Here is a 12,110-nt window from a genome sequence, read left to right as displayed (position 1 = left end):
CTCCAAGCAGCCACTTGTTTGGGCACTGTACCCCCCACACCCCTTATTACTGTCTGTATTCCAATAGAGTTCCCCACTGCTTCTTGGAGGGAGGTAGCATGAAGTTGGATTGGTTTTTAGATTTAACTATTGTGACTTCTGAAGTGCTTAGAAGAAGATAAACCAGCTTTTCTTAAAGAAAATTTGCCTTTTGTACTGCCTGGCTACCTTAGGCAAGTCACCGAAGAGCACAAGGGACTCCTCACAGAGAATGTCATTGTGACACTCAACACTAATAAATTTTAGTCATTGGAAATTGTTTCTGCCTGTATATTGAAGACACTGTACTGTGAGAGGAACAGGCCAGGGGGTTTGCTTTTTGTGTGCAAGTAGGATTATGAATGGAGCTATTCTAGGTAGTGCCAGCATGTGCCTGACATGTCTTAAATTCAACAAAATTTGGCAGCAGGATCTGGAGCTTTTTTTTTTTTTCCTGAAATCTGAATTGAATTTTATCCAGTTTCATTGAGTGAGAGAGCATATTTTTTTTTCTTTTTGGTCAATACTTAACATAGTATTTTTAAAACCCTTTTAAGAGTCAGTATAAATATATGGTAAGGAAAAACAGGGCCCTTTCACACAGGAGCAAGAAGACAACACTTTGGTTTTGGGCTTTTTTTTTTTTTTCTTAGGGAGAAGACATGGTTCCTGGATGTAATGTGAGTAGAAATCTCCTTCCTTTCCTTGACCCCCACATCATCAGCTGTATCTCTTTTCTTCTGCAGTTCCAGGATCTTTTTGAAGAGTTTTTCTTTGCTGCTGCTTTCTCTTAGCTCGCTCAGAGAGGATGTTTCAGAAACACAAAAGGTTTGGCCCATTTCATTCGACTGCGTCCTATAAAGGCTCACACCTGGAGTATTCCCATCATTCCAGCAATGAGGGGGATCACATCATTCATGGAGATGGTCAGGGTGGCAGCTGCTATGGGAGGAGGAGGGAGTGTACCAGTCAGTGTGGGATGGGAGCCATCACATTGATCAGGCCTTTCCCATCTGGGATTGTGACACCTTTCCAAGCATCCATTGTGTGGCAGTCAACATGGGCTCTGAGGGATGGCTGTTAGCACCATGTATGATTCTGCTTGTGCTTCTTTCTTGTTGAGAATTGCAGCACTTCTTTGGAGTATTACTTATCTAAATAATATTACTTCTATAATATTACTTCTATGGAATATTACTTATCTGTTGCTAGCAAGAGTGGAGCAATACCTGTGCTGCCTAATGGTTTTCTCGTTGGGCCCAGTGGCTGTCTAGATGCATAGAGGTGCAGATGACTTCTGTATCTTTGCAGTATTCGGGACTAAGCTGCATCATGACACAGATGGTAACTGCAGCCTTCAAAAGGATGAGCTGAATGAATGCAGCTGCTGTCTTGAAGGCTTGCCAGAGTCAGCCCCCTGGAAAGTCCATAATCTGATTCCTTCTCCTTTGCAAACAGACATCAGAGGGGCAGGCCAAGACAGCGGGTGAAGAGGCTTGACATCAGCAGGGAAGTGTGGATTAGCCTGTCAACCGTACAGAATTGTGATTGAGTTAAACTCTTGTACTAAAACTGCTGGAGGCATGGCAGACCGAAGAGTTAGATCCAAGAACGGAGGGGAAAGGGTTGAACAAAACAATGGCTCAGTGATCAGACAGTGAGAGGGAGGAGAAGCAGGTGTAGAACATCACCATCTACAAGGAAGATGAAACATGAAGAAATGATAAGTCAACAATACTGATGACACCAGGAAACCAGTGGTGTCAAAAACCGTCCTGAAACTTGGCTGGAGTAATTGGTAGAAGTCCATAAAGAGGAAACTTTATTTTAGAGTTTTTAAGCCATTAAATATCTTTAGTTGTTTAATCTTTACCTCCTTCCTTCCTCCCCACCACCACTGTTGCTGCAGAAGAATGTTGATGCAGCTCAGAAGAGCTGCCTCCCACTTGTCATATGCATTTTGCATTGCATCAAACAAAGGAAGGCACTGGCAGTACATTTTCTGGGTCTTGCTAGTAGCACTCCCACGATTTTTCCTTATAAAAGAGTTGATTGCCCAAACACTTATACTTTTGTAGATGAAGAATTCAACCAAGGAAGAAATATGCTAATAACTCTCTAAGCTGCTAATAATTGCGGTTTGCTGAAGTTCAGTGGAGTTGTAGAAATTATGCTAATTACCCAGTTGCACCTTGACTTAAACAGAAATGAATGCACATTCAGAGGCTGTCAATGCAACAGTGACCCCTGGAATATGTGGAATATAGATGAGCTGTGTATGGGAATCACTGTGACTGCTAAATGGCTGACTACAATTAGGGGTGAATGCAGCCCTTTTCCTATTTACAGACTTCTGTAATGGTGCAGGTTTTGAAAAGCCTCCTCCCTGTAGGCAGCAAATACAAAGCTGTTGGTACGTATTTGTCACCAAGGAGCAAAAGTAGACCCCTGGGAAGCTCATCTCCATCTGCCAAACAGCTGTGGGGGGCCCTGTGTACATCCCACCCTCCTTCCACCCACGGTGTTAACATCCCAGTGTATGCCATTTTCCCAGACCCATCAAGTTGTCACAGGCAGGCTTTGGGCCCTACACTGGCTTGAAAACTTTTACTTTTGTTAGCTGTTTCCATCCTTATGAACTTCTCAGTTACCTTCTTCAGGTAATTCATTAGTAAATTGACTTCTGCTCCTCACAGGAGTCTCTGGGGTATACTGTTATTGCCGTGACCTCAAAAAATGTCCTCAGAGTCTGCCAGAAAAAATGGGTAGTTTTTTAGTTGGATTTTTTCCCTCCTCTATCATTCCAGCCTGGCTTCTCTTTTCTTCTGGGAGCCCTTCTTGCTGGGCTACTAATACTCATCAAAGAAAGGCTCCATCCCATAAGTATCAATGTTTCCTCATAGGTTTTGCTACATAATTGCCTATCTTACTACATAATTACATGTGCCACGCTAATTGCACAGACATATACACTTCCAGAATGACATACTGTCGCAAATGCATGCCCTGATTAGACAGTGAAGTGTATATGCCTTAATTGTGAGCTGCAGATTGCAGCTATGATGAGATGGGATCTTACTTGTTAAGAAACTGGTAAAATACTGTGTCTGTAGTTCTGTTCCTTAATTGAATACCCACACATGGTATAATCTGAAATGATTCATATATGAATGCAGTGATGGATGTAGACAAGCTTTTGTGGATGGGGTCTCTGAGACAATCGGGGGCATATTCCCATCTCTGTGGCATGGAAGTATCAGAAGCAGAAGACTTGGGGGTCATCTGGTTCTGCTGGGGGATGTGTTTCATTGTCTGCACAGCTTCGTTGACTGATTTCCTGTGTTTTTTGAAGATGTGATCTTGTGGTGACAGAGGATGTGTAATTAACTACCAGTGTCACTAGTGGCTTTGATCTGTCTCCTTAGAAGATGTTAGTGGGAGATTGATGGCTCATTTTCTGTGTGAAAGGGGACAACCAGGAGTCCTGCACTGATGATTATGTCCTCTTGCACAAACTGCTTCAGGTAGCAACATCCACTGCTCTGCACCATCAAGCCAGGCAGGGGAGATGTAAACACAAAGATCAGGAAGGTATCCCAGTCCTAGTCCTGTCACAGCATTGTCATAATACCTGGAGCTCTTTAGGCAAATCAAGAGCAATTCTTGCCCTTCCAGGTTAAAAAGAAGGTTTATTCTTTCATTCCCACTGTACCCCCTCAAGAAAGTAAAGACTTTTTATACTGATTGTTGTGTATTTGTTTGGAGAACATCTGATTTCTTGAATATAGACTAAAGAAGAAACTGGCCACATTTAGGTATTTAAATGGGGAAAAATATAATGTGGTTTAAGGAAAGCACTGCTAGAAACTTCAGCTGGAGAATTTCTAGGTTCTAGGAAAGTGAAAAGCAAGTAGCAGCAGTGAAATATGTCTCATAAAACATATAAACAAAAGCAGGTTTGTTGGTTGTTTTTAAAGGTTTTTCCCAATATTTAAGGACAATTAAGCAGAAAATCTCTAATGGTTGAAGCCAGCTTTGTCTTCAGCTGTGTACAACTACATAACGAAGACAGGGAACTTGTTCAAAGTGCTTTCAGAAAGAGAGCCCTTCTGGCTGGCTATCTACAGCTCCCTAACGTGTGTCAAATTTGTTTTACTGCCTGTATAAACCCAGAGGCAATGTGATTGTTCAGGTCACTGGTAAGTGGTGTGTGCTCCTAGCTGATCATCTTCTGCTGCTGGGTGTTTTAATAGCCTGCAGGATAAGGCACAGCAAGGGCAGGGTGACTTGCAGACAAAGGTGCCCTTGTTGGGTGACCACTGAGGGAGAGATGGAGACCTGAGGTGTCAATTTTCTGGTTTGACATGTTAGCTGAAGTCAGTTGATGTGATGCTTTGGATTTTAAGGAGTTAGGAAGAACTAACAGGAGTTACTAAATTGTTTTTGAAGAACAGCACTGAAAATTCCTTCCTCTTTCCTCTTGGTGTTTCCTTTTTTTGCCTTTCAGCCATAAGGAATTACTGAGAAATCCACTGACATGTTTTCAAGGTTAATCAGGAGTTCTTTACTCATGGGAAGCTCAGTAGCCTGCTTGGTGGGTAAAATCTGCCCATACCAGAACATAAAAATAGTGTTTCTTTCAATACCCACCTTGAAAGCAGAGCCTGCACATCAGGGAGAAATCCAAATCAAGCGTATCAGCACTGCAGAATGAAGCAGTGGAGGGGAGGAGGCTGTGACTCTGGTCCCTGTCTTGCTCCTTGTGGTCATCATGCCTTGGGAGTAGCAAACACTTCCTGCCTCCCAGGCCCAGTTGTGTGTGGGTGTCTGTGTGGGCTGGAGAAAGACCCCATGTCTTTCCAGCACTGCATATTTCTACCCTGTGTTTGATGACTGAAATTGATCCACTGAGAAATGATCATTCCCTGCTGCTGCCATGTCCTTTGTCCTAACTTCCTGCCTGCTCTTCCTGTGCATTAGCATCTGTTCATGAAAAATGGGGGCAGTAATACTTTTCATCTGTAGAAGCATTAGCAGACTTCCATTAGGTGTGGAAAGCATTTTTTAAATACCAAGATGACATGTGTTGTGCGCTGCATATGCTACACACTTTGTAGAACTGAAACTGCCCAGTCATTAATAACTTGAAAATCCAAAGTGGCAAACCAGTCACACCAGGAAAGAAATAATGAAGCAGATGGGAGGTATTTAAATTAAAGTTAATTTTTGTTTTAGTGTCCTGTCCAGCTTATGGTAAGGTAGCTATTTTTTTGTGTTAATAATTTGTCTTGCCTTCCCACACTCCAAGGGGCTGCTTTAAACTCAAGTTTAAGAAGTGCTAGGATTTGCTTTCCAGATGTTGTTTACTCTGTAAAAAGTGAAATGTTGCTTTTTACAACTTCATCTTAGTTTTGTTCTCTTGTTTCAGAAATCTTCCAGAATCCCTGAGGATGACATCAGGTTGAGAAAAAACAGAGACCGTAACTGTGCCAATTTCCTGGAGCCGGCTACTGTGCTTGCTACAAAAGAAGAGAAAATGGAAATTGAAGTTCCAGTTTCTGAACACAAAAGCATCACCACAGTGGCTTCACCACATCCCATAGACAATCCAACCCACTTTTTTTCCCCTGCTGCCAGCCACAATGGACTTAAGGACAGGCATGAATCTCTGGATAGTGAAGTTGCTAAAGAAATCAGATACCTAGATGAAGTGCTGGAGGCAAATTGCTGTGATTTAGCTACAGATAATACCTTTAATGGGACATCCTTCCCTGAACCAAATGCAGTCTCTATTATGGACGGCTCAGGAGCATCTGTTAATGTCAGTAATGAATCAGTACCCAGTGAAAGGGAAGAAAATGTAGCCGACAAGCAGGCACCCTTAGTAGTTGAACCATGTGAAGCTAGCATAACAGATGAGAACCTGAAATCTAATGGCCCTTCCTTGGGTGGACTGAAAGAAGACACTAGGGAGAGTCTGAAGGTGCCAGGAAGTCCCACTTCTTCAAACAGTTCTAGAAGGTCCTCTAAAGATGGAGAAACAACTCTTACAACCCTTAAGAGAGAGGCTAAGTTTGAACTGCGAGCATTCCATGAAGACAAAAAGCCCTCAAAACTCTTTGAAGAAGAGGAAGAGAAGGAAAAATACAGGGTCCGCAAGGTGAGACCATCAGAGGAAATGATGGAGCTCGAAAAGGAAAGGAGGGAGCTCATTAAAAGCCAGGCTGTCAAGAAAAACCCCAACATTGCTGCCAAATGGTGGAACCCTCCCCAAGAGAAGACCCTGGAGGATCAGCTAGATGAAGAGCATCTGGAGTCTCACAAGAAGTACAAGGAGCGCAAGGAGAGACAGCAGCAGCAAAGTGCAACACCAACATCCCCCAAACAGGTTAGCTACTCCTTTGTACCACCAGAGCCAGTCAATATCAAGAAAGAAGATATTGTCACAGAACAAATTGATTTTTCGGCTGCCAGAAAGCAGTTCCAGCTGATGGAGCATTCAGGTCCATCTCAGGGTCAGGGTCCACCGAGGCGGTCAGGAGCACCCAAAATGTTCTCCATCAAACCCTTCTACAAAAGCCTCAATTCTCCTCATGTTGACAGGCCTCTGACCTCTGTGATGAGACCAGTTTCAGTGTGTGGGCAACCAGGACAGCTTGAGGGTCACAACGCCACTGTTGTCAAAGCACAGAAGGCGTCTTGTACCTCAGAAGATGATAAAAGTGCTCAGGATATCCCTGCTGACCCAGCAAGAGAGTTACCATGCAGTGATAGCCCCAGAGCTGGACAGGCCTCAAAACTATGGACAGATGATGGAGAATTTATGAGTGCAAGAGCAGTGTTCACAATGGTGAAGGATGATGGACAGGGTGTGCTAGAGCAGTTCCCAAAGTCAGCCAGCGCCTCTTCCCCTCCAGAGGAGCTCGACTCTGGTTTGGATGACTTGTCTGTAAGGTCTCAGGATACCACTGTCTTGGAGACCCTTTCCAATGACTTCAGCATGGATAACATCAGCGACAGCGGTGCCTCCAATGAAACCATGAGCGCCCTGCAGGAAAGCTCGCTGGCTGATTTCTCCCTGCCACAAACCCCTCAGGCTGACACACCAGCAGAGTGCAGGGGTGAAGGCATCTCCAAGTCCTTCAGTGACCCAGGCTGTGATTCACCTTCTTCTGTCTTGGCAGACTCCATGCTGATTGATGACCAGCTGGAGTACCACGCTGGCCTGCTGGTTCAAAATGCCATCCAACAAGCCATAGCTGAGCAGGCAGATAAAACAAACTGCAAGGAAGAGGAGAACCCAGTGGAGAAGGAGATCTCTGTCAAAGAGAAGCCATCCACCACCAAGCCAGCTCCAGCCTCCAAGGAGCAGCAGAACCCAGTGTTCAAGCCACCTCAGGTGTCTTCACCTGTTCAAGAAAAAAGGGACACCGTACCAAAGACTTCAAAAGACAAAGACTCAAGACTCAGGGAAGGGAAGAGTTCGCAGCAGTCTCCCATGTACTCAGCCAGCCAGCCATTCCTTGTGGAGGAAAACAGGCATGAAGTCAGCTATTTCAGCAAGTATTCAGAGGCAGCAGAGCTGAGGAGCACTGCCTCCATCCTGGCCACGCAGGAGCCTGAAGTGACCGTGGGCCCTTTCAAGTTACGGTCAAGGAAGCAGAGGACTTTGTCGATGATAGAAGAAGAGATCAGAGCTGCCCAGGAGCGAGAGGAGGAGCTGAAGAGGCAGCGGCAAGGTCTGCAGGTGGCACCGAGCCTGGTTACAAAGAGTGCACCACCCATGCCCACCAGAACCGTGTCTTACAAAACTGCACCAGGTAGGTGCCTGAAGCATCAGGGGAAAGTGAAATGTGACTTGGAGGGTCAGGTCAGATTCAGTTTTATGTAATTTTTGAGTGAATATGTAATATTCTGTCACTGTGTTGCTCAGACCACACACTGACATTTAGAATCATCACAAGGAAGGACATCAGCAGATTTTGCAGCTGTGTGGCTGCTTGAAAGACAAACATACAGAACATTATTAAGAGCCTTTCTGTTCTCTTGCACTTCATGAAGTAACTGCAGAGGTAGTGACGATTTACAGATTTGGGGGATTTGCATCATATTTTGTGTGTCTGTTTTGTTTTTGATTCCAGGTATTTTTGGCCTTCTTAATGAAGTTTGTTGCACACTGCAATTCATTTCAGCTGGCATCATTCATTACTGAATCAAACAGGTGTCACAAAGAAAATGCTCCATAGACTCAGTAGAAGTCTTCCTCTGACTGATAAGCTTCTGGGTCCTTGTGGTGGCATTCACAGCAGTTACAGCATATCATTCTCAAACTTTTAGAAAAAAAATCAAGCAATCGTGCCTTCTTAATAGAACATAAAAAAATAAATCTCAATAAAAATAAAAAAGAGACACATGCCAAGCTTATTTCTGTGGGGTGGTTTTTATGAGTATGGACCTACATATGCTTTAAAAGTATTTAGAAGGTTTCACTAACCGTAGTCATTGTAAAGAAGCTTCAATTTTACCCAGAGTACTTGAATTCCAACCTTATTTCCACTGGTATAAATCTGAGCCATTGATGCTTCCAAAACTTGTGCAGCATAAGCCTTTTCTTTTGAAAGTCATGGGAAATTTAAATAACATCTGGGTTTAGTCCATTACCCAGTCTGATTGTGAACTTGGAATGCTATGCAGCACATAAATAGCTAATAGTTCGGTTTTTTCTTCTGCAAAGAAGATGATTTTAACCTGTGTCTCTTGAAAAAAAAAAAAAAAAAAAAGCAGATGTCAGTAATTTCTTTAAAGTATTATTGTTATTACTTCTATTGAATAGCATTTTTAGTGTCCATAAACTGAGGTGTCAGGCAGGGTCTGACAAGATGTGAGAGATGGAACACCACAGATCTCAGCTAGGAGGATTCTCTGTAAAGGTGTGCTTACGATTTCTTTTAAAAACACCATCATCTGTAGCCTGAAAGCAATTGAAATGAGGCTAATAAAGGTTGCTTTTTACTAACAAGTGATGTTTGAAAAGCTGCTGACACTAATGCTGTTTCAGTGGAGCATCTGAGAAGACAGTGTACTTCTCGTTCGTATTTTTCTACATGACAAGGCATTTACTTTGTGTCTGATGCTAAAATGTTCATTGTAAATTACAATGATAAACTTATAATGACTCATTTCAGACAGTTTCCTCTAAGTGTCCAACTGCCATATGTTTAAGAAAGAAAATTGTGATCTATTAGGCAGTGACTCAAGCTACTACAATTTGCAGCTGGTGACAAGGCAAGGAATTAATTTCAAGGAAAAGATTAATATGGGGTAATGTGTAAGGATATAAATATTAAAAAAAAAAAAAAGCAGAATGCTTGCTTTAAGAATGGCCAAAATAATTCTTAATTAATTCTTTTTATTTTTGGTGCTTTTTAAACTGCAGATGTGCTCAGCAGAGCTCTCAGCTGGCAGAAATCAGATCGGCACCCTTAACATTGCAGGGTTCATGCCCTCATTTCATCCTTGCTGTCCCTTTAGCCAGCTGTGTTGCAGTTAAAGCTTGAAGGCATCCTTAAAATAGGAAGAGTTATCATACAGTCCCCTGGAAGACTGCAACAATTTCCCTTGAATGTTAATATTTACAGCATCTTACAAAAGGTAATTCAGCAGAGGCAACAAAATCTGTATAAAGACTTCATTGCGGACAGTTACAGAGGTGATTTGCAGGGCAGAAGAGAAAATGTACTTTGAGTAGACACAGTAAAGAATTAGAATTATTAGAATTATGCCTTAGAATATGTCTGATACTGTAATCTGAATATCTAGTTTCACATAGAAAAAAAAAAAGCAGTAATAGTTGAAAGTGGTAGTAGTGGTAGTAATGATAATGATGATAGTAATGATGATGATTATTGCATAGTTGAGTTTGAATGAACCTTAAAGTTCCAACTCCCCTGCATGGACAGGGACCGTGCATCATGGGTGATATAATGTATTAACATATAATGACAATGATGATGATGATGAGAGTAATAAAGCTAATGGTAGCAGCAGTAGAAGAAAAAAATGAAACAGAGATACTTCTGTCACCAAACTGCCTTTCCCAGAGAAAGAATTAGCACTCTTCTTTTAACATCAGGATACCTCAGCAGAAAAGGATTAGAGGGTCAAGTCTAAATTTGAAAAATCTGTTGCTAATCCTTAAGCAAGGAAGTGTAAACTCCCCAGAACTCTGTTGAGGACATGCAGTGTCAGTTAATTAGCAATGGCCTGTATATCAGGTTACTTTCTGGGGGGTGGACTGGGCAGAGTAGCTTTACTAGCACTCCTGGTGGTCTCTTGTTATTTATTACTCCTGCCCCTCTTCTCAGCTTTGAGCTGAAATTATGTGGATAATAGAAACACAAACCACAAAAAAAGGACTGCAGTGAACCAAACTGCTATTTTGACTGAAGTGTGGAAATTTAACACAATTCATGTGGGTGTACATGCAAAATAACTGCTAATTAGTTTAGATAGCAAACAGGCTGGTTTTGCCACTCTGACATACAACTTTCATACAACTGATGTTAACATTAAACTTGGTGTCTGCCAACTGCTCAACAGAAGCTGGCTCTTACTAATAAGCTTCTGTACTGCTACTAAGTGTCCTTTAAAGCTGCTTTGGATGCTTCAAAGCAGCCTTTTAACCCACCTCAGATGACTGAAGCAAGACAAAGAATAATTTCAGTGAAAGGACAAGATCATGTTGTGTGTACACAGGACAAGATTTTCTCCAGGGTACTCCTGCAAAAGTGAAGGGAAGAATATATGCAAACTCCATACCCAAGTCAAGTTTCCTGCATGAGGAAACCCAAGAAAGACCCAAAAAAAAAAAATAAAAAATGCCAGTGCATGGCTAAATGGAAAGTCATTTTTGATCCCAACATATTTGTGGAGCTATATTTAAATGTGAACATTTCTGGTGTTGTTTTGCTGTAGCACACACTGCACTTAGTGAGATGCTGAGCAGCTGCAGCACAAGTCAGTGGTTTTCTCCTCCAATGTGCAGGTGGTATACCTTCCCTCATAGTCAGACCAACCAGGTCTGTTTGATAGTTTTTTGGAACAGAATGATGCATGTGTGACATGAAAGGATTCAGCCTATACTTGGTGGTGTAATTCCCCTGTTCCTTTTACTAAGAGTACTTAGATGATGGAGATTTTGTGTCAGACTTCCTGTGGTGCTTGGCTCAAGTAATCTTGCTCATCAGATGAGATGTAAAAATTATTACATGAGGAGTCTTGGTTCAGTGAAGGCTCTTCTGTTGCAGAGAAACCCTTTGTGCATAATCACTGTCTCATGACGGGGCACGGGGACATCGCTAACATGAGAAGCCATGCCAGGGAGAAGCTTTTCTGAAGCTGTCACATGTGCCTTTTTGGTGTTTGTCACCAAAGCATTGCCATGTGCAGCAGTAGACACGTTACATTCCCTGCAGTCATCTGCAGGTGCTTGGACCCATCTGCACACACATTTGAGAGAGCTGCCCACCAAGTAGTCACTTTCCTTTGTCCTTGGTTGATGAACTAGATGAGAGAATTTGAGTGGATGGCAGAGGTCCAGGGTCAAAGTTGAGTTTAGAGATACCTTTAAATTACAGGTAACTGTTCCCCTCAGATAATTAGAGACACGAATGTGCCTTTTTCTTCTTTCTTCTCTTTGCCTTATTCTCCTGAGTGAAAGCTGTGGAGGGCGAGCCTCTGTCAGGGTAACCACATTACCTTGAAAAGCATTTTCCACTTTATTTTTCACAAGTAAATACACTAAGGAAATTTCTCAGGTTTAACTGCTGCCTGAAGATACTTTTTGTACAGTGGGAGAAGAAGCAGAAGCTTGGGGGCAAATAATTTTCAATATTTGTGGCCATCACACAATTTTTAATCCCTGTATACATGTACAGTAGAAGGATTGGGTATAATACATATGTGTGAACCCCATTTTAAAATGAGAATTTTGAAAAAGGTTTGGAAAGAAATGAAGCCTTTGAGTTTATGGAAGATATTTTTTCCTTACCCCTTCATAAGCACTGGTATGAAAAAAAGCAGAGTTTGTCACT

The 12,110-nt window shown here is 42.3% G+C and overlaps 1 protein-coding gene across 4 annotated transcripts in view; it reads left to right on the top strand.

Moving 5' to 3' along the window:
* Positions 1 to 12,110, top strand: part of PALM2AKAP2 (PALM2 and AKAP2 fusion) — a 264,854-nt gene that overhangs the window by 234,616 nt on the left and 18,128 nt on the right. For all 4 annotated transcript variants that reach the window (XM_030466924.1, XM_030466920.1, XM_030466923.1 and 1 more), the window contains one exon: positions 5,447 to 7,838. In XM_030466924.1, the coding sequence (XP_030322784.1) occupies positions 5,447 to 7,838 (2,392 nt within the window). The remainder of the gene's footprint in view (positions 1 to 5,446; positions 7,839 to 12,110) is intronic.

The sequence above is a fragment of the Calypte anna genome, chromosome Z (genome assembly GCF_003957555.1).
Source record: "Calypte anna isolate BGI_N300 chromosome Z, bCalAnn1_v1.p, whole genome shotgun sequence".
Classification (NCBI taxonomy): Eukaryota; Metazoa; Chordata; class Aves; order Apodiformes; family Trochilidae; genus Calypte; species Calypte anna.
The sequence above is the reverse complement of the archived record's forward strand: the minus strand, read 5'-3'. Positions and strand labels throughout refer to the sequence as shown.